Source organism: Chiloscyllium punctatum, chromosome 34 (assembly GCF_047496795.1).
Source record: "Chiloscyllium punctatum isolate Juve2018m chromosome 34, sChiPun1.3, whole genome shotgun sequence".
Classification (NCBI taxonomy): domain Eukaryota; kingdom Metazoa; phylum Chordata; class Chondrichthyes; order Orectolobiformes; family Hemiscylliidae; genus Chiloscyllium; species Chiloscyllium punctatum.
This window is the reverse complement of record NC_092772.1, coordinates 59,248,201-59,270,358: the sequence shown is the minus strand read 5'-3', so window position 1 is coordinate 59,270,358 and position 22,158 is coordinate 59,248,201. Positions and strand designations below refer to the sequence as shown.

The window sequence follows — 22,158 nt, the reverse complement described above, 5'->3', positions numbered from 1 at the left end:
CACCCCCCTCTGCCCACCTGCCTATCTTTTCGATAGGATGTATATCCTTGAATATTCAGCTCCCAATCCTAATCCCCTCGCTGCCGTGATACCCACACGTCATACCTGCCAGTTTCAATCTGCGCCACAAGCTCATTTACCTTATTCCTTATACCGCATGCATTTAGATAAAACCCACTCAGGCCTGTATTAACTCTCCTTCTGCTGGTTTGTCCAGTCTGCTTGAAGATTGATAGCTAACCCTTTCCATACGCTCTGTCCAATTTGTGCCTGTGCTGAACATTTTAATAACCTTAGAATTCTACACTGTGAACTCCTCCTTTAATTCAAGCTTTCTAATTTCCCTGATCACTGCGCCTCCCACAGTAACGCATTTACCTGCTTTATCTTATTGACTCTGCGCCAATTAGCCCATGACTTTGGTCGGAATCCAGAGATGACCACCTTCTCGGCTCTGCTTTTTAATTGAACTTCTAGCTGCTCATGCTCCCTTAGCAGAACCTCTGCCCTAGTTTGTCTATGTTGTTGGGACCTCCACAGACCACGATCTTTCCCCTCCCACTCCAAGTTCCTCTGCAGCCCAGCGGAGAGATCCTGAACCTGAGCAGCAAGTTGGTAACACAACCCTGGGGACTCTCGGTCCTGGTCACAGAGAACAATGGGCTGTGCCTCGAACTATTTTATCCCTAATTAAAACAACATTTCCTTTCTCTTCCCCCCGCTTGAATGGCTCCCTGCAGTGTTGCAGTCAGTCGGCTCATCCTCCCTCTGTCCCTACCATTCCTATATCTGGGGACATCTCCCGCGCTCTCACTCTGATATCCGCAGAGATTTCCCTCCCCCTCTTAGTCTGATATCTGCAGAAATTTCTCTCCCCGCTACCCCAACCCCACCCGATATACGGAATACAGAATATTACAATGCAGTACAGGCTCTTTGGCCCTCAAAGTTGCACTGACCTGCAAAACCAATCTGAAGCCCAACTAACCTACATTATTCCATTATCTGCAGACGTTTCCCTCCCACCCCCGTTCTCTTTCTCCCCCAACACTCTCCCCTATAACTGGGGAGGTCTCTCTCTCACACACACACACTCTCCCCTATAACTGGGGAGGTCTCTCCCTCTCTCCCCTAATGACTGGGGAGATCTCTCTCTCTCACACACTCTCCCTTATTAACTGGTGAGGTCTCTCTCTCTCACTCCCCCCTATAACTAGGGAGATCTCTCTCTCTCTCTCTCTCCCACTCTCCCCTATAACTGGGGAAGTGTCTCTCTCCCTCACAATCTCCCCAATAACTGGGGAGGTGTCTCTCTCTCTCTCACTCTCTTCCCTAAAACTGGGGGGGGGGGGGGGAAGGGGGTCTCTCCCCCCTGTAACTGAGGAGGTCTCTCTTTTGCGCTCTCCCAACACTCTCTCTTATAACTGAGGAGGTTTCTCTCTCTTTCTCACTCTCCCCTATAACTGGGGGGTGTCTGTCTCTCTCACATACACACACACACACACTCCCCTATAACTCTCTCTCTCTCTCTCTCTCTCTCTCTCCCTCCCCTATAACTGGGGAGGTCGGTCTCTCTCCCTCCCACACTCCTATATATCAGGGAAGGTCTCTCACACACTCCTATAACTGGGGAGGTCTCTCTCTCGCTCTGTCTCTCAGTCACAGTCCATGTATCTGGGAAGGTCTCTCTCTCTCTCTTTCTCTGTCACAGTCACTCTATTTGGGCTGGCGGGGGGAATTCCTTACCTGTCTGGTCCTCTTGCTGATGTGTTTGGTGTCAAACACAGAGGGGAACAGCTTGTGGGTACTGGTCTTAAACTCAACAAAACTCTCTGAAAGGGAACAGAATGAATAGCTTCAGGCAGGGGGCACAGCTGGGAAAGGACAGGTGAGAGCATGGATGGTAGACTGGCATGAGAGCAGGAACACGCGAGTGGGAGAGAGGAAGAATGAGAGAGAAAGAAAGAATGACAGAAAGTGGGAGATAGAGGAGTGAGGAAAAGAAAGACAAGAGGGAGAGAACAAAGCATGGAAGGGGGGCCGACAGGAGACGGGCTAAGTGGCAAAGTGCGTGTTTGACGTGTCAAAAGATAATCATCCACACAGTACCTGGTAGTGGTCGATAAAACTTGTCGTGAAGGTACATCAGATCCAGGAGCATGTTATGTCCAATCAGAGGCTGTGGAGAGGAAAGTATCAGGTACAATAATTCACTCCATGTCAGCAGGGAACTGGGAAAAGAGGGGAATGGAGAGAGGGAGAGAGAGAGAGAGCGAGGCGAGCGCGAGAGAGAGAGAGAGCGAGCGCGCGAGAGAGGAGAGAGAGAGAGAGAGAGAGAGAGCGCTGCGCTGCGAGAGAGAGAGAGAGAGAGAGAGAGAGAGCGGCGCGCAAGAGAGAGAGAGAGAGAGAGAGAGAGAGAGCGCGCGCAAGAGAGAGAGAGAGAGCGCGAGAGAGCGAGCGCGAGAGAGAGAGCGAGCGCGAGAGCGCGCGAGAGAGCGCGAGAGAGCGCGAGAGAGCGGAGAGAGCGAGCGCGAGAGCGCGAGAGAGCGCGAGAGAGAGAGAGCGAGCGCGAGAGAGCGCGATGAGAGCGCGAGAGAGGAGAGCGCGCGAGAGAGAGAGAGAGAGCGCGCGAGAGAGAGAGAGAGAGCGCGCGAGAGAGAGAGAGAGAGCGCGCGAGAGAGAGAGAGAGAGAGGCGCGCGCGAGAGAGAGAGAGAGAGGAGCGCAGCGCGAGAGAGAGAGAGAGAGAGCGCGCGAGAGAGAGAGAGAGAGGACGCGCGGCGAGAGAGAGAGAGAGAGAGCGCGCGAGGAGAGAGAGAGAGAGAGAAGCGCGCTGAGAGAGAGAGAGAGAGAGATGCGCGCGAGAGAGAGAGAGAGAGAGCGCGCCGAGAGAGAGAGAGATGAGAGCGCGCGAGAGAGAGAGAGAGAGAGCGCGGCGGAGAGAGAGAGAGAGAGAGCGCGCGAGAGAGAGAGAGAGAGAGCGCGCGCGAGAGAGAGAGAGAGAGAGATGAGAGCGCGCGCGAGAGAGAGGAGAGAGAGAAGCGCGCGAGAGAGAGAGAGAGAGAGCGCGCGGAGAGAGAGAGAGAGAGAGCGCGCGAGGAGAGAGAGAGAGAGAGCGCGCGAGAGGGAGAGAGAGAGAGAGAGCGCGCGAGAGAGAGAGAGAGAGAGAGCGCGCGAGAGAGAGAGAGAGAGAGCGCGCATGCGAGAGAGAGAGAGAGAGAGCGCGCGAGAGAGAGAGAGAGAGGAGCGCGCGAGAGAGAGAGGAGCGCTGCTGAGAGAGAGAGAGAGAGAGCGCGCGAGAGAGAGAGAGAGAGAGCGCGCGAGAGAGAGAGAGAGAGAGCGCGCGAGAGAGAGAGAGAGAGAGCGCGCGAGAGAGAGAGAGAGAGAGAGCGCGCTGAGAGAGAGAGAGAGAAGATGAGCGCGCGGAGAGAGAGAGAGAGAGAGAGAGCGCGCGAGAGAGAGAGAGAGAGAGAGCGCGCGAGAGAGAGAGAGATGAGAGCGCGCGAGAGAGAGAGAGAGAGAGAGCGCGCGAAGAGAGAGAGAGAGAGAGAGCGCGCGAGAGAGAGAGAGAGAGAGATGAGATGCGCGCGAGAGAGAGAGAGAGAGAGAGAGCGCGCAGCGAGAGAGAGAGAGGAGAAGAGAGAAGGAGCGCGCGAGAGAGAGAGAGAGAGAGCGCGCGAGAGAGAGAGAGAGAGAGAAGCGCGCGAGAGAGAGAGAGAGAGCGCGCGCGAGAGAGAGAGAGAGAGCGAGAAAGAAAGGAGAGACAGGAGAGACAGGGGAAACATAGACCAGCAGCCTGTGGGTGAGGAGGGATTGGGGGAGAGAGCCTGGAAAACAGGGAGACAGAGTGCGGGGAGAGTCAGGGTGAAGGGGAAAGAGAGATGCAGAAGTGAGGGGGCAGAGACAGAAAGGGACAAGGCGAGAAGAAAGAGGAGAGCGAGAGTGCGCGAGAGCATGAGACGATGCGTGAGAGAGCGTGAAAGAGCAAACTGTCTCTCAACCCTGCTCTCAGCAGCAACATGTGCAACAAAAACAGCATTGAGGACTCCTCCCCCCAACTCTTCTTTTAGAGAGACTCGCTCACCAGATTTCCCCAAGGACAGGGATAGAACGGGGTTAGATACACAGTAAAGCTCTCTCCACACTGTCATAGAACGTGGAACAGCACAGCACAGGAATGGGCCTTTTCGCCCACAATATTGGGCCAAACATGACTCCAAATTAAACTAATCCTTGGCCTGTCCTTAGGTTCATATGCCCCCATTCCTTGCACATTATCTTACCTAAAGTCCCTTAAACCCTCTTTCGTATCTGCCTCCAGCACCATCCCTGGCAGCGTGTTCCACTCCTAACACACTATGTCGAAAAAACATGCCCCTCACACCTCTTTTGAACTTTTCTCCTCTCACCTGAAATGTATGCCCCATAGTTTTAGATATTTTAAACTCTGGAAAGATGATTCTGACTCAACCCTATCAGTGCATTGCAATTTTACAGACTATCAGTCTCCCCTCAGCCTCCGCTGCTCCTAAAAGGAAAACTAGAGTTTTTCGAGCTTCTCCTTATAGTTCTTCCTCTCTAGTCCAGGCTGCATCCTGGTAATCCTCTTCTGCACCCTTGCCAAAGTCTCCACATCTTTAAACGGGAGGGGGGGGGGGGGGGGGGGGGGCTGGGGAGAAGGTAGCAAAGAATACAAAGACTTCAGGGCAGAGATGATGACTTGGGGGTTGCAGTGAGAGAGAGAGACTCCGAGATTCTTGTGGAGAGAGGAGGAGAACTTCTTCAAGGTAGGCATCCTCGCACGAGGATTCGCACTAAGGTTAAAATTGGAGGCTCCCCGCCTCCATTCCTGATGAAGGGCTGAAACATCGATTTGCCTGCTCCTCGGATGCTGTGCTTTTCAGCACCAATCTAATCTAGACTCTGGTTTCCAGCATCTGCGGTCCTCACTTTTGCCTAGCTGTGGTCCTAGCCACTGGTCCCTGTGCTTATTCTGTCTGTCACGGGCGGCAACAGTGGCACAGTGGTTAGCACTGCTGCCTCACAGCGCCAGAGATCCGGGTTCAATTCCCGACTCAGGCGACTGACTGTGTGGAGTTTGCACATACTCCCCGTGTCTGCATTTCCCCGTTTCCTCTGGGTGCTCCGGTTTCCTCCCACAGTCCAAAGATGTGCAGGTTAGGTGAATTGGCCCTGCTAAATTGCCTGTAGTGTTAGGTAAAAGGGGGTAAATATAAGGGAATAGGTGGGTTGCGCTTTGGGGGTCGGTATGGACTCGTTGGGCCAAAGGGCCTATTTCCACACTAAGTAATCTAATCCTGACAACCTGAAAATGCCACATTTATCTCGATCCTGTGAGTCCTACTGGAGAACAATCCTCCGTCCACACAAACACCCTACCTCCCAGGTCACGAGGTTCTCTCCTGCCGCTTGGGGTATGTACCTTTTGGGATCTGATCAGCTCACGGAAGACTCGAGTAAAAACCAAGCGCAGCCTCCAGCACCAGATCCACGCGGCAACCATCTCTGAGCGAGTTGTCCAACTGTGCTCGTCTGGAGTAATTGATCCTGTGAATGACAATCTGGGGAGGGGCAGCGAGAGAGGAGGGAGGGATGGCAAGGGGGGAGGGGCAGTGAGAGAGGGAGTGAGAGGCAGAGAGATGAAGAGTGAGACAGAGACGGGGAGGGGGAGGGGAAGAGGAGAGAGAGAGAGACGCAAAGAGACAGAGAGATGGAGAGAGAACAAGGACACACAGACAAGAGACAGTGGCGGAGATGTGACAATAAGGGAAAGGGAGACAGGTGGCCAGTGAGAGGAAGAAGAGATGGAGAGAGGGTATGTGTGAGTGTGAGTGTGAGAGAGAGAGAGAAAAAGAGAGAAAGAGAGAAAGAAAGAAAGAAAGAAAGAAAGAAAGAAAGAAGAGAGAGAGAGAGAGGGAGAGAGAGAGAGAGAGAGAGAGAGAGAGAGAGAGAGAGAGAGAGAGAGAGAGAGAGAGGGGGGGTTGAAGGAGCAAGAGAGAGGAGAAGGCAAGTCAGAAACATCGAAGAGATGGCAAGAGAGAGAGAAAGAGACAGCGAAGGATGAACACAGAAAAGGTTGGGTGGAGGGGGAGAAGAGAAGGGAGAGGGAGAGTGTGGGGGGGTGGGGGGAAGAGAGAGAGAAGAGGAGAGATAGAGAGAGAGAGGCACACACAGACAGGGAGAAAGCCAAAAGCAGAGAGAGAGAGACAGGATGAGGTGGTGTGTAATTGGGACAGAGGTTCCCCTCCCCCACATTACCCCCAACCCCCTCCAACATGACCCCACACACACTCTGCAGCATTAGCTCAGCAAGAGGTCCCTTCTCCCTTCTCCTCCTTCACACCACCCATCAGCAACACGACTACAAACACCCAGCCTCAACCACCACCACACTTCTCTTGTCACTCAGACAACACGCCATCTTGCAATCACTCGCCCACAGGCCATTGAAAGCCCGACTGGGAAGGATTGCACACTCCATGAAAGGTCAGCTTCAGGCACCATCACCCCACCTGGACAGGGAGGCTTACCTCGTTCTGATCGTTCACTTCAGTCCAGATATTGGCCAGGGCCTCTCCTCAACACCAGCTGCACCTCGAATATCTGAAGACCTGTACCAGAGGGAGAACAGGTTCATTTACTGAAACCACATCGCTCAATGCTAACCCACCGACAGTGCGGCGCTCCCTCGGCACTGATCCTCCGACAGTGCGGTGTTCCCTCGGCACTGACCCTCCGACAGTGCGGTGTTCCCTCGGCACTGACCCTCCGACAGTGAGGCACTCCCTTAACACTGACTCTCCAACAGTGCAGCGCTCCATCGGCACCGACCCTCCAACAGTGCGGCGTTCCCTCGGCATTGACCCTCCAACAGCGCAGCACTCCCTCAGCGTTAACTCACTGAGTGGGAGTGGGTGAGGGAATGAACTCCGTACGAATCTGGTGGCCTCCTCCTTTACTGACCCTGAGGAGTGAGGCAGGGTTGGAAATGTGGAATGTCCCCGAGGACAGGTCATGCCTCACAAACCTTGCTGAATTCTTTGAGGATGTAACAGAACACATTGATGAAAGTAGAGCAGCGAATGTGGTGTCCTTGGCTTTTAGAAAGATGTTTGACAAGGTTCCCCATGGTATGATCATTCAGAAAGTAAAGAGGTATGGGATACAGGGAAATCTGGCTGTCTGGATACAGAGTTAACTGGCCCATTGAAGACAGACGCTGGTGCCAGGCGGAATGTATTCAGCCTGGATCTCGGAGACCACTGGTGTTCCGCAGGGTTTTGTTCTGGGACCTCTGCTCTTTGTGATTTTTTTTTTAAATGACTTGGATGAGGAAGTGGAAGGGAGGCTTAGCAAGCTTGCCGGTGACGTGGAGGTTTGTGGAGTGGTGGATAGTGTGGAGGGCTGTAGCAAGTTGCAATGGGACATTGACAGGATGCAGAATCAGGCTGATAAGTGGCTGATGGAGTTCAACCTGGAGAATGTGAAGTGATTCTCTTTGGAAGGTTGAATTCGAATGCAGAATACAGGGTGAAAGACAGGATTCTTGGCAGTGTGGAAGAACAGAGAAATCTTGGGCCCCATGTCCATAGATCCCTCAAAGTGGCCACCTAGGTTGACAGGGTTGTTAAGAAGGCGTCTGGTGTGTCAGCTTTCACTCACAGGGGGGATGGAGTTTAAACCGCTGTGAGGTTACGCTGCAGCTCAATAAAATCCTGGTTGGACCACACTTGGAATATTGTGTTCAGTCCTGGTTGCTTCATTATAGGCAAGATGTGGAAGCTATAGACAGGGTGCAGAGGAGATTTACCAGGATACTGCCTGGACTGGAAGGCATATCTTATAAAGAACCATAGAAGTAGCTAGGGGTTTTCTCATTGGAACGAAGAAGGATGAGATGTGTCTTGTTAGAGGTATACAAGGTGTTGAGGGGCAAAGGTAAAGTGGATAGTCAGAGACTTCTTCCAATGGCAGAAATATCTCTCACGAGGAGACACAATTTTAAGGTGATTGGAGGAAGGTTTCGTGGAGATGTCAGAGGTAGGTTCTTTACTCAGAGTGGTGGGTACATAGAACAGACTACCAGTGGTGCTAGTAGAGTCAGACACATTAGGGACATTTAAACCACTCTTGATTAGGCACATGGGACATAGTACAATGAAGGGTATGCGGTTAGTCAAATCTTAGAGTAGGACAGAAGGACGACACAACATTCGAGGGCCGAAGGGCCTGTACTGCGCTGTTTTATGTTCTTACCGGGAACGCTGGGCAGAGTGAGTGAATCTCCCTCCTTCGCGTGGACAACCCATTCCGAAACATCAGTTATCATCACCTTCAGCAGATCCTTCAGTATGGAACTGCAAGAACACGTCGTGATGGGAATTATTCCAGGAATGGGACAAAGATTTTCCACACCTGAGAGTGTTCCACAGCTCAGCAGCTCCTTTCAACAATCTCTCAGCAGGGAGCAAATTAGCACAACAGCAAGATCCCATAAATAGCAACTTGCTGATGACCAGCTGATCTGTTTGTCAGGCACTCATTGTGTGATAAATCCTAGTACAGACAAGGGGAGAACCCTCAATGCAGTTTCAGAAACACAGGGGGCTCCTTTAGGGTCATGTCAAGACAGCAGATAGTAACTCTGACACTGTGACACTCCCATAGTGCATAAACCATGACAGCAGAGTGCTAGGGTTGGTCTGGTCATCGGACTGCCACACTCCCCCCGTGTTGACCCTCCAGCAGTGCCGGCGCTCCCTCAGCGCTGACCCGACAGTTGCAATGCACCATCAGAACTGACCCACTGACAGTGCAACGCCCCTTAGTTACTGACCCTCCGACAGAGTGGTGCCCCCTCAGTACTGACTGTCCGATAGTGCAGCGCCCCCTCAGCGCTGACCCTCTGACAATGCGGCGCCCCCTCAGCGTGAGCCTCCGGCTGTGTGGCATGCCCTCAGCACTGACCCTCCGACAGTGCGGTGACAGGTTTTGCAAGGAAACACGGCCCAGCCTGATACACAGACCCTTGTGGGCGGTGAAGTACCTGGTCTTGCTCTCTCTCAACTCCATCCTGCTTCCTCAACTGAGACACACCAACCTTGATAAACCCCAGGAGACAGTTTGTGGGCAGCACCCCATCCCGAGGACCGTGCACAGAATGGCATGGGAGTGTGGGGGCAGATACAGGTCTTTGACTAAGGACAGGATGTGATGCTTCTCCCAGTCAAATTGCCTGCTCCCTGGAGTGACCTTTCAGACCAGACCCCCCGCCCCCAGCTCCTTCACATGATCCAGGCAGACGGTGTCCATCCTCCCTGCCTCCTCCATACTTGTTCAGGCTCCAGGTTCCAGCGGTGAGAAGGCCCTCGGAGTCTCGACTCCTGTTCCTCGTTCAGAAATGGGATGCCCTCCCTGAAAAACTGAATTTGGGGTGGGGGTAAGAAAAAAGAGCCAAGTCAGGATCATGACTGCCCCTCGCTTTCACCCGAAAAACAGCCCCCCTTCGCCGGGGAAGATTACACCTGACTACCTTCTCAGTGCAGACAATGGTCCCGCAGCCCCAGACCCTAGTAGCAAACTCAACGCTGGTCACGCTCCCAGGTCCTGGGGCTTTCCAGCCTCCTCATCCCAGACACTGCTCTCATGGTCCCCCATTCTTGGCAATGGGCCCACTGGGACCTACTCCAACAGCCATGCCCCACTACTCCCTGTCTCACATGAGATGGGTTAGGCCTCAATCGAGAACAACAGACCCACTGACTCCCCAGCAACGGCATCTGGCAAGCCTGACACTGCCGACCGCACTCACCCCGGGGCAGAGCCCCATGGCTCGCCCCCTCGATAGCGGCAGAGATCCAAGGGACCACCCCCCACCATGGCCCCAGGGCCCTGCTTCGGCCACAGCAGCAGAGCCTCAGGCCTGGCCGCCCCTACAGACCCCGAGGGCCAACCCTGCCACACCCCTCTCCCCCCCCCCACAGCGACAAGCAACCCCCAAGGTCCCACCCCACCCCCCAGCGACATTGCCCGAGGTCCCACCCCCTCCCCCCAACTACATGGGCCCCAGGGCCCTGCAACTCCCCCCAGCGACAGGTCCCCATGGACCCGCCCCCTCCCCCCAGCGACAGGCCCCCACGGACCCGCCCCCTCCCCCAGCGATAGGCCCCCATGGACCCGCCCACTTCCCCCAGCGATAGGCCCCCCATGGACCCGCCCACTTCCCCCAGCGACAGGGCCCCATAGACCTGCCCACTTCCCCCAGCGACAGGGCCCCATAGACCCTGTCCACTTCCCCCAGCGACAGGGCCCATAGACCTGCCCACTTCCCCCAGTGACAGGGGCCCCAGGGCCCTGCACCTCACCTAGTGACAGGGCCCCATGGACTCGACCACTCCCCCCCAGCGACAGGGCCCCATGTTTCCCATCCTCTTCCCCCCAACGATAGGGCCCCCAGGGTCCCTCCCCCCTCCTCCCAGCAACAGGGTCACAGGGCCCCTCCCACCAGTGACAGGGCCAAAGGGCTCCACCCTTACCCTGTGACAGGGCCCATGGACCCGTCCCCCTCCCCCGGTGACAGGGCCCCAGGGTCCCTCCCACTCCACCCCAGCGACAGGGGCACCAGCGTCCCTCCCACTCCCCCCAGCGACAGGGGCACCAGCGCCCCTCCCACCCCCCCCCTGCGACAGGGCCCCAGAGCCCCTCCCCCAGCGACAGGACCCCTAGGCCCCTCCAACTCCCCCAGTGACAGGGCCCCTCCCACTCCCCGAGTGACAGGGCCCCAGGGTCCTTCCCACTGCCCCCAGCGACAGTGCTCCACCCTTAGCCTGTGACTGGGCCCCAGGGCCCCACCCCCTCCCCAGAGTAGGGCCCTGTTCCCTCGCAAAAAAACCGCAGACCCTTCTTGCTGACGTACCTTCTTAAAGTCAAAGCCGTATTTGGTGAGGAAGGAGCAGGTGGAGGACTGGAAGGTAAATTCCGAGTCCAGGGGACCGAAGCTGGGCGGGAACAGGTAGAAGTTGTAGCAGAGAACGTCAATCCTGCACACGAAGGGCAGATTAAACAATCTCAACCACGGAGATGGCTAACAGCCCGGAGACAGCACCATTAACCAAATAACATCAACCTCCCACGGGACACTGAGGTCAAACAGACATTCTAAACCAAGCGACTGAAGGAGACAGGAGTTCAGAGGAGTGAATACTCGGGTCAAAGCTGAAGGTGTGTCCTGAGGGAGTGAGAAAGAGAGGGAGGGAGAGGAGTACGGAGGCAGATGTAGACCCCTCAGGACCTCAAGCAGCTGAAGGCCCCAACGTCAGTGATGGACAAAGTTAAGAATCACACAGCACCAGGTTCCAGTCCAACAGGTTTATTTGGAAGCACCACTGCTCCATAACTACGTGATAGAGGGACAGCGCTCGAAAGCTAGTGCTTCCAAATAAACCTGTTGGACTATAACCTGGTGGGGTGTGATTTTTAACTTTGTTCACTCCAGTCCAACACCAGCGTCTCCAAATCAATGGTGGAGTGATGGGAATCAGGCTAAGAGGGGATAGTGGGCTAGGGGAGGCTGTAGAGAGACAGAGAAGGGGTGAAGGAGCTGGAGGAGGTTTCAGAGATAGGGAGGGTGTAGGGGCTGGAGGGGGTTACAGAGATAGGGAGGGGGCAGCACGGTGGCACAGTGGTTAGCACTGCTGCCTCACAGCGCCAGAGACCTGGGTTCAAATCCTGCATTGGGCAACCTGTCTGTGGAGTTTGCACATACTCCCCGTGTCTGCGTTTTCCCGTTTCCTCTGGGTGCTCCGGTTTCCTCCCACAGTCTAAAGATGTGCAGAATAGGTGAATTGGCCACGCTAAATTGCCCGTAGTGTTAGGTGAAGGGGTAAATGTAGGGGAATGCTCTTCGGAGGATCGGTATGGACTTGTTGGGCCAAACGGCCTGTTTCCACACTGTAAGTAATCTAATCTACCCAGGAGTGAGGGGACAGACTGGGTGTAGGGGCCAGAGGAGGTTACAGAAATAGGGAGAGGTGTAGGGGCCAGAGGAGGATACAGAAATAGGGAAGGGTGTAGTGTTTCAGAAAAGTTTTGAGATGTCAGTAGTCAAAAAGTCAGTTGATGAGGCTGAAAGCTGGAAAAGTCCACTCACCCATTGGCTGAATCCGACTGTTGGGGTAAACAAGGAGAGACCTTTCAATAAAAGGGAGAGACAGAGAACTGTTTAAAGCTGAAATATTCCAAGAAAATCAAACACACCTGCCAAGCCATGCTGATCTGACAATGCATAAACCATTCATTCCATGACCCATGTGACTCATAATCCAAGTTCAGAAACAAGCATTGTACTAGTCTCCAGTGCCATCCCACCCCCTCCACACACCATTCCTTTCACCCTCAGGTATTTGCAGAGATTCCCCTGAATGGTAACATCTCCACCAGAACGTGCCTATGCTAAGGAAGTCTGAAGACGAATGCAGTGGTGTTTGTTGAGGTTCGTCCCGAGCAGCTCTGTGACATGGACTCCGTCCTCTACGATCTGTTCCCCGGGGGACACACTGAGACGAACATCAACTGTGACTTGGAGGATCATCATCACTCGGTCAAAGAAGCCGTTTGGTCTGTCCGAAACCTGTTGACCTTCCAGCTGAAGGAATTGACCCCGATGGAGTGTTGCGGACTGGCACATTGCAAGGTCCAGGACTACATGTTGAGGGACGCTTGGGGCAGCTGCCGCCATCGCACGGTGGGGAAAGACCACCGTTGTAAGGGGCCCAATCAGTAATTGCCCACCCCCCGCTGAAGCCTCAGCTAAATATCTGGATGGTCAGTGTACAGACTTGTATATATGAATGATTAATGCCGATCTCTGTTTGTAAAGAAATGCAATGTATATGGCATGTATGGCATGACCAATTGTATAGATATCAAAATTATTTTATGAAGAAAGTATATTTATGAAATTAAAAAAAACTCCATGAGGGAGTTTTCCTCCTCATCTCTGGGCTGTCCCAACTGACTGGGATAGTGCACTGGAAGAGAAGGGGGGGTGGGAGGGGAGGGAAAGAGAGACACAGACAGGCAGGAAAGAGAGACAGATAGGGAGGGATGTGCAAAGAGAGAGAGAGAGAGAGGCAAAAAGAGAGGGGGGCAGAGAGAGAGAGAGAGAGGAGAGAGAGAGAGAGAGAGAGAGAGAGAGAGAGAGAGAGAGAGAGAGAGAGAGAGAGAGAGAGAGAGAGAGAGAGAGAGAGAGAGAGAGAGAGAAATGGGGGGCAGGCAGGAGGTAGACAAAGAGAGACAGAGAGAGGGGCAGGCGGGGGAGAGAAAGAGGGCAGACAGAGAGAGAGACAGACAGACAGACAGACAGAGACACAGTGAGAGAGGGAGAGAGTTTGCTGACCTCTTCTGAACCCATACATCATGCACATGGAAGAGTCTAGCATTATCCCCCACCCTTGAATATGTCCTGTTTGCTCATTTTTGCACCTGTTCCATTTTCCTTTCTGCATCACTTACCAATCTGCGAGACGGTGAAGCGTGTCACGCTGGGTCTCAGTTTATCGTAGCGTTCCTGCGGGTTATCAAACAAACTGCAAGCAATTGGGACACCTTGTTAGAATATCAATCCTCTGTTACGACTGTAGCACCCACATCCCACCTTCAACTCCTAATCTCTCATCAGGCAGCAAAGAGCCTCAGTGGTTAGCACGGTGCCTCACAGAGTCAGAGACTCGGGTTTTATTCCAGCCTCAGGCGACTGTCTGGGATTTGCAAACACTATGTCTGTATAGATTTCTCTCCTGGCATTTCAGTTTCCTCCCACAGTCCAAAGATGTGCAGGTTAGTGGGTTAGGTGGGTTAGCCATGAGAAGTGCAGGGATACAGGGTTAGGGAGAGGGTGGGTTTGCATAGGATGTCCTTGGACAATCAGTGCAGGAGTCAATGGGCCAAATGGCCCTCCCCCTTTCCTGCACTGTAGGATTCCATGTTTTGCCTCCTCTGCTCCAATGAAATTCTGTGATTCCCGCTTCTATCTCTGTATCCTCCTCCAGCCCAATAATCCTCCCTGTCTCTGTAACCTTCCATCCACATTATCTTCAGCCTTTATTCTTTTCCTAAGATCACAGAGTGATCGTGATCAAATGGGTCAATGGGCTGAAAAATGGCAGCTGGAGCTTAATCTGGATAAATATGAGGTATTGAGAGAACTAATAAGGGTAAGGCTCATACAATTAATGGTGGGGCCTTGAATATTGTTGTAGAACCTAGGGGTTCAGGTACATTTTTTGAAGACTGCATCATATGTAGACAGGACTGTTAAAAAGGTGTTTGGCATGTTTGCCTTCGTTGCCCAGTCCTTTGAGTACAGGAATGGACATTATATTGAGGTTGTATAAGACATTGGGTGAAACCTCTTCTGGAATACTGTGTCCAGTTGTGGTCGACCAGTTATAGGAAGGATACTATTAAGCTGGAGACTGTTCAGAAGAGATTTACAAGGATTGTTGCCAGATATGAAAGGTTTGAGTTATAAAGAAAGGCTGGAATGTTTCTCACTGGAGTACAGGAGGTTGAGAGGCAACCTGATAGAAGTTGATGAATAACGAGAGTATAGATTGAGTTAATGGGTAATTATCTTTTCCCTAGGATGGGAAATTTCAAGACTGGAGGCACATTTTTAAGGCGAGAGGAGAGAGATTTAAAAAAGACATGGGCAATTTTTCTTCCTACACAGAGGGTTCTTTGATTGTGGAATGAACTTCCCAAGGGTACAATTACAACGTTTAAAAGACATTTGGAGAAGTACATGAATAGGAAAGATTTGGAGGGATAAGGGCCAGGAGCAGACAGGTGGGACTAGTTTAGTTTGGGATTATGGAAAATGATTGGACCAAAGGGTCTGTTTCTATGCTGCATCTCTCTGTGACTTTGGTGTTTGAAAGGATGTAGCCATCAGGCGCACGGCCAACATTTATTGGCCAGCCCTAAATACTCAGAGGGGGCAGTTAGGTTTCGACTGCACTACCCATCATGCTGCCAGGGCTAATACTTTTTCCCGACTTAAACTAACAAAACCTTGTGATTTTGAGCAACTCTGTTCACATTTTTCAGTCTTCCCCAATGCAGGAAGAATTCTAGCTTCTCCAGTCCGTCCTTCAAAGCGTGATCTCTCATCGCGAACAGCATTCTGGTAAATCCCTCCTCAACCACCTCCACTGTAAAGGGAATGAGTTCGTCCTTTCTTAATCCCTCCACGTCGGAACAGATAATTCCTTACCTCAGTTGTGCAGTCGGGGAACCGAAGGAATGCAAACCTGTCAATTCGGTGTCGATCGCTGGATTAAACAAAAAGAAATTCCAGTTAGGTCGCAACAAGTACGTACTCACCTTTATAAGCTGTGAGCAGTGTTATGATCTAAGCTGATGGCATTACTGGGCAAGTCAGATGCCACACTGAATTTTGGCTTGATAGATCATAGTTTCCTTGGTTTTGGTTTGAATGAGTTGGTCTGTCATGGGCACAGAAGCATGCAGATTTGCTTTAACAATAAAATAGAGGTTTCTCAATCAAAAAAAAATTGAAATTAAAAAACAGAAAACTACCTAGTTGAAGATCATTAAATTTGCTGTAAAGATATAACTGATGCCAAAACACTGCTTTAAGAATTCCAAAAACCCATTGCTCACAGAATATCCAAAAAGACCCCAGTACAGTACTCACGCCAGACTGAGAAAAATAAATCAAACTGAAGATAATTGTGACTTTAACTCCTAGACTGCAAATGCTGATCACTTCTTACTGAACACTTTTGGTGTGGGACTATCAGTAACTCCTTACTGTAAAGTATTCTTGTTTCACTATATTTCCTCCTCCTCAAAAGCACCTTGTGCATGACAATCTCCATCGAGAGGTTCACAGAACCGTCATTGAAACAGAGTAAAATGGAAATAAAAATGGAGTTATGAGTGCTTTTTCAAAGCTTAACAGAAGTGTCAAAATTTCAAACAGACCTTAAAGCAGAATGGTTTACCTTGTTAAACCATTAAACATTCGAGAGTAAATAGAGGCCAATACTGCTGCCAAAGAAGCTTCCACAAACTCTTGTGAAAAAAAAATCATCACGGCTACAGTAATACCGTCAAGTGAAAACTTAAGCTCACGCGTACAGAAATCCAATGTGGAATGACTCTGGAATCCAAAGTCCAAAGTTGAATGGATTCTCCACGTTAGTCAAGGAAAAGCTGGACAGAGTCACTGAAACCTCTCCTGATGAAAAGCGAGGCACTTGAACAATGGCTGCACGGAATGCCCCCGTCATGAACTATATGCCACAGTATTAGACTATTCTGCCCACTACATGATGTTGCTTTCTGAGAAATTAGTAAATGAGGAAATACTGTCGGAGAGTTCAGTGCTGAGGGAGCGCCGCACTGTCGGAGAGTTCAGTGCTGAGGGAGCGCCGCACTGTCGGAGAGTTCAGTGCTGAGGGAGCGCCGCACTGTCAGTAGGTCAATACTGAGGGAATGTCGCACCCTCACAGGGTCAGTACTGAGGAAGCACCGCACTGTCAGTGAGCGAGTGCTGCACTGTCAGACCGATGTTTGGGCCCTTAAACTGACTCCCTACCTGCTCTTTCGTGTGATTGCAGTTACTCACACTCTACATTTCCAACTGAAATAGAAGTGGTCACCCCATTTTTCTGGGCCATACATTAAATGACCAAAGAACACCAGTAAAATGAGAAATACCGATGTGAAATATCGGGATGCTGGAAATCTGACCAAAGAACAATAATAGACTGAAAAACCTCAAGTCAGGCAGCATTTGTGAATAAACCTTTCAGTTGAATGGCCTCCCAGGTTTGTTTATGTTTGATCTGATTTCTTTAAAAACAGGTTAGCCAGTAATTGCAACCGTTGTGGGATGTTGCTATGCATATATCAGCTATCACGTTTCTTAGAAATTACCATCTTTTTGAAAAAAAACAATCATTTGGTTGCAAATTTGCAGGTTGTGAATAGCATTGTCCTTTCACTGCTGTCTCTGACATGAAAACCAAGAAGGAGAAAGTGAGGACTGTATATACTGGAAATAAGAATCAAAGAGTGTGGTGCTGGAAAAGCACAGCTGGTCAAGCATCATCCGAACAGCAGGAGAATCAACATTTCAAGCATAAGTTCGTCATCAGGAATGAACAGCTTACGCTCAAAACAGTGACTCTCCTGCTCCTCCAATGCTGCCTGACCAGCTGTGCTTTTCCAGCACCACACTCTTCGAATATGAAAACCAACATGTTAACTTTACAGATTGTACAAGCTACTGCTTTTCAGTCTGTGAAAGCCTGACATAGTCGCCAGTTCTTGCATCGATTATCAACCGTTTTCTCTGTAAATCACATCCCCCGAGGATTCAGCGGGCACAGAAGATATTTAAATCAAGAAATTTCAATGAATTAGATCTCCAACTTTCAGTGAACTTGAGACGCTAGAAAATTGACTGTTGGATTTAGTTTAAGGGCACTTCATTGATACTGTTATATGTAAAACAAATAATTTTCATTACCCCAGGAGAGGGAATAATCAAATTCAGTGGCATGCACGGAGTTATTGTCTTGCCCTCTCTGAATCTGTACAGACTGTCAATGGTGGCTATGACAAAATCAGACTTTCCACACCAATGACCACTTGACCCATTGTATTGCAAATATTTAAAGCCCTTTTGGTGGGGCTGAAAGAACGAGCATGCAAATGTTTGGGTTATGAAATGCAGCCACATCAAAGCAAGAGGGCTCCAGTGCCAGCGGTGAACTGGAAGTGACAGCAGGGTGTGGGGAAGAAAGGAATGTGTGTGTTTTCTTTTTTGTAGGGGAAAGGTTAGCAGGTTAAATTGCTTAAAACAAGCACTCGGATCAAGATAATCTGAAGTCATTTGCAAGGATATATTTTCTACGTGAGTTGCAAACAGATGTAGCCTATTGAAAATACAAGGCTGAAAATGTGTTACTGCAAAAGCACAGCAGGTCAGGCAACATCCAAGGAGCAGGAGAATCGACGTTTCGGGCATGAGCCCTTCTTCAGGAATGAGGAAAGTGTGTCCAGCAGGCTAAGATAAAAGGTACGGAGGAGGGACTTGGGGGAGGGGCGTTGAAAATGTGATAGGTGGAAGGAGGTCAAGTTGAGGGTGATAGGCCAGAGATGGAGTGGGGGTGGCGAGGTCAAGAAGAAGATTACAGGTTAGGAAGGCAGTGCTGAGTTCGAGGGATTTGACTGAGACAAGGGGAGGGGGGGGGGGGGGGTGGAGGGGGGAGGGGAAATGAGGAAACTGTAGAAATCTGAGTTCATCCCTTGTGGTTGGAGGGTTCCTAGGCGGAAGATGAGGCGCTCTTGCTCCAGCTGTCATGTTGCTATGGTCTGGCGATGGACGATTCCAAGGACCTGCATGTCCTTTGTGGAGTGGGAGGGGGAGTTGAAGTGTTGAGCCACGGGTTGGTTGGGTTGGTTGGTCCGGGTGTCCCAGAGGTGTTGTCTGAAACGTTCTGCAAGTAGGCGGCCTGTCTCCCCAATATAGACGAGGCCACATCGGGTGCAGCGGATGCAATAAATGATGTGTGTGGAGGTGCAGGTGAATTTGTGGCGGATATGGAAGGATCCCTTGGGGTCTTGGAGGGGAGTAAGGGGGGAGGTGTGAGCGCAAGTTTTGCATTCCTTGCGGTTGCAGGGGAAGGTGCCGGGAGTGGAGGTTGGGTTGGTGGGGGGTGTGGACCTGACGAGGGAGTGGTCTTTTCAGAATGCTGATAGGAGTGGGGAGGGAAATATATCCTTGGTGGTGGGGTCCGTTTGGAGGTGGCAGAAATGACGACAGATGATACGATGTATATGGAGGTTGATGGGGTGATAGGTGAGGACCAGTGGGGTTCTGTCCTGGTGGTGATGGGAGGGGCGGGCTCAAGGGCAGAGGAGCCAGAAGTGGAGGAGATGCGGTGGAGGGCATCGTCGATCACGTCTGGGGGGAAAATTGCGGTCTTTGAAGGAGGCCATCTGGGTTGTACGGTATTGGAACTGGTTCTCCTGGGAGCAGATGCAGCGGAGATGAAGGAATTGGGAATATGGGATGGCGTTTTTACAGGGGGCAGGGTGGGAGGAGGTGTAGTCTCGGTAGCTGTGGGAGTCGGTCGGTTTATAGTAAATGTCCGTGTTGATTCGGTCACCCAAATAGAAATGGAAAGGTCTAGGAAGGGAAGGGAGGAATCTGAGATGGTCCAGGTGAATTTGAGGTTGGGGTGGAAGGTGTTGGTAAAGTGGATGAACTGTTCAATCACCTCGTGGGAGCACGAGGCAGCGCCGATACAGTCATCGATGTAGCAGAGGAAAAGGTGGGGGGTGGTGCCAGTGTAGCTGTGGAAGATGGACTGTTCCACATATCCTACGAAGAGGCAGGCATAGCTGGGGCCCATGCGGGTGCCCATGGCTGCTCCTTTGGTTTGGAGGAAGTGGGAGGATTGGATAGAGAAGTTGTTCAGAGTGAGGACCAGTTCAGTCAGTCGAAGGAGGGTGTCGGTGGAAGGGTACTGGTTGGTACGGTGGGAAAGGAAGAAGCGGAGGGCTTTGAGTCCTTCGTGATGGGGGATGGAGGTGTACAGGGACTAGATGTCCATGGTGAAGATAAGGTGTTGGGGACCGGGGAAGCGAAAATCATGGAGGAGGTGGAGGGCATGCATGGTGTCCCGAACACCTGCACCTCCACACACATCATTTATTGCAGCCGCTGCACCCGATGTGGCCTCCTCTATATTGGGGAATCAGGCCACCTACTTGCAGAACGTTTCAGAGAACATCTCTGGGACACCCGCACCAACCAACCCAACCACTCTGTGGCTCAACACTTCAACTCCCCCTCCCACTCCACAAAGGACATGCAGGTCCTTGGACTCCTCCATCGCCAGACCATAGCAACACGACGGTTGGAGCAAGAGCGCCTCATCTTCCGCTAGCAACCCTCCAACCACAAGGGATGAACTCAGATTTCTCCAGTTTCCTCATTTCCCCTCTCCCCCAGTCTCAGTCAAATCCCTCAAACTCAGCACCGCCTTCCTAACCTGCAATCTTCTTCCTGACCTCTCCACCCCCACTCCAGCCTATCACCCTCACCTTGACCTCCTTCCACCTATCACATTTCCAACACCCCTCCCCTTAGTCCCTCCTCCCTACCTTTTATCTTAGCCTGCTGGACACATTTTCCTCATTCCTGAAGAAGGGTTCATGTCCGAAACGTCGACTCTCCTGTTCCTTTGATACTGCCTGACCTGCTGTGCTTTTCCAGCAACACATTTTCAACTCTGATACTCCAGCATCTGCAGTCCTCGCTTTCTCCTTATCGAAAATACATCTAAAATCAAATTGGGATTTAACCCTCTCCTCTCACGAACTAAGTTGCAGGATTCTCACCTACAAAGTCACAACTTGCAATCTCCTCCAGGATCTGAGGATACAGCGATTGGAAATTTGCTGCTGTTACCTCGCACATGTTCCTCTCCCCACGTCCAACTCAATTCGCCCTCGCCTTCCGGCTCCACGTGATTCCTTTGCCGCGCCGTTTTGACGTCAGAGCACGCCCTGAATGGATACACACCCGGGCGCAGCCAATCGGCGCCGGATGACTCGTCCCCGCCCACTTCACCCAAATGTTGTCGAAAGGGCGGGGCTAGGTACGTCTTATCTGAACCTCAATTTGGCCCGTCTTCTTAATTACTTTGGGGGACTAGCCAAGTGTGCTTGTTTGGGGAACATACCCAAGCTGTTCCTCCCTTCAAATAGATATTCAATAATCATACGCATTTGCAATACCGGCCCTTCTAATGTCTGCTAGCCTTTAGGATCCCACTTGGTCTTTCATCCAATCCTATTCATCTCATCCCATCAATTCATCCTTATCTCTCTCGTGTTTTTGGGGGGGGGTTTTGCCCAGCTTCCCCGCAAAGTATCTACTCCACTCACCTCAACCTCTCTTATTTCATTAAGAACTGATTACCCAGAAATTGTAGCTGCTCTGGGATCTTTCTGGACACACATTGGTTGCCACATTTCTCACCAGGGGCCAACTTTTTTCAAAAAAAAGAAAACTTAACTGGCTGCAAATCACAAACTGAGGGTTGTACAAAGGCATTGTGTAGGAGCACCAGATAAAACCAGTTCTGAGGTTGACTATAAGAAATCAGGATAAAGGGGCACAGGGCTGTGAGCCTGCAGAGCTTAGGCCCTGGGCAGATCAATGTCCTGCAATCAGCTGATGGTTGACAGAAAAGACAGCAGCATTTGCAAGAGATGAAAATGATCTCAGATGCATTGAGCACCTTCTGATGGCTATGTGCCTCAAAGCTGATTGATCCTCCTGTGCACAATAAATGCATCGCCACCCTCCAATCCTTTCACTGCTTAGAGAAGAGTTGATCAATCAAAGTTGGTCCAATAGGTTGGCGCAGACTCAATGGGCTGAAGGTTCTCTTCTGTGCCATATGACTCCATGACTCAAAGACTGTGATTCCCTCTTCATCTGTAGTTATGTGCATCATGGAAGAAGATTGAGTGTTACTGACCCGACCAAACTCCCACAAAATATATCAAGGAGATGGCCTGGACTCTAACTTTGAATTTATTTAAAGGCAAGTGTAAGGCACTGTGCTTCAGATGTGATATGATTGGTCAAGCTACCAGGTTATGTGCAAAACACACTTTATTCTTACACCACAGTTAAAATACAAACAGAAAAGAAAAGAATTGGCATAGCTTTAACCCTACATTTACCCCTGACTATATTATCTAACTACTATCCATCAACTTTTCCAACACTGCAGCATTCCATAAACACACCCTTGGCATTGGCACATTCAGCAAAACAGGTTGTCTCACATGCTATCCCCAGTCCAGGAGATAGGAACACTGAAAGAAACACTGTAGCAGCAGAGAGAGAGAACTCAAATTTAGCTGCAGCAGAGAGAGTTATATCTAGCAGCTTCAAACCCGAACTCCAACTTCAGCTGAAAGCAAAACAAGAATCCGAGGTCTGTGTGAGCCTGACTCCACCCAGTCATGTTTTGTTTGTCTAACTTAAAAGAATAAACACTCATGGGCTCAAAGCTGTTTAT

General features: G+C 51.0%; 1 protein-coding gene across 2 annotated transcripts; it reads right to left on the bottom strand.

Moving 5' to 3' along the window:
* Window positions 1-1,745: 1,745 nt before the first annotated feature.
* LOC140458895 (poly(A)-specific ribonuclease PNLDC1-like) lies at window positions 1,746-20,543 on the bottom strand. Of its 2 annotated transcripts, none has more exons than XM_072553641.1 (10): window positions 20,462-20,543; window positions 15,294-15,351; window positions 13,532-13,605; window positions 12,168-12,208; window positions 9,352-9,441; window positions 8,276-8,376; window positions 6,550-6,630; window positions 5,442-5,580; window positions 2,110-2,179; window positions 1,746-1,832 (listed from the first exon to the last, which is right to left on the bottom strand). In XM_072553641.1, the coding sequence occupies exons 1-6, from the start codon at window positions 20,538-20,540 to the stop codon at window positions 8,338-8,340; spliced, it is 381 nt and encodes a 126-aa protein (XP_072409742.1). In that variant the 5' UTR covers window positions 20,541-20,543; the 3' UTR covers window positions 1,746-1,832; window positions 2,110-2,179; window positions 5,442-5,580; window positions 6,550-6,630; window positions 8,276-8,337. The 2 variants fall into 2 exon arrangements, with proteins under 2 accessions (XP_072409742.1, XP_072409743.1); XM_072553642.1 differs by lacking the exon at window positions 20,462-20,543 and adding an exon at window positions 15,855-15,956.
* Between the last annotated feature and the right edge of the window lie 1,615 nt (window positions 20,544-22,158).

Bases quoted from the DNA above. Each gene is read 5' to 3' on its own strand.
- LOC140458895 (XM_072553641.1), bottom strand. From the start codon at position 20,540: ATGTGCGAGGTAACAGCAGCAAATTTCCAATCGCTGTATCCTCAGATC. The intron at 9,442-12,167 runs GTGAGTGGACTT...CCCCAAATTCAG, and splicing joins CAGTCGGATTCAGCCAATGG to TTTTTCAGGGAGGGCATCCC. The intron at 8,377-9,351 runs GTATGGAGGAGG...GTGTTCTTGCAG, and splicing joins GGAACCTGGAGCCTGAACAA to TTCCATACTGAAGGATCTGC.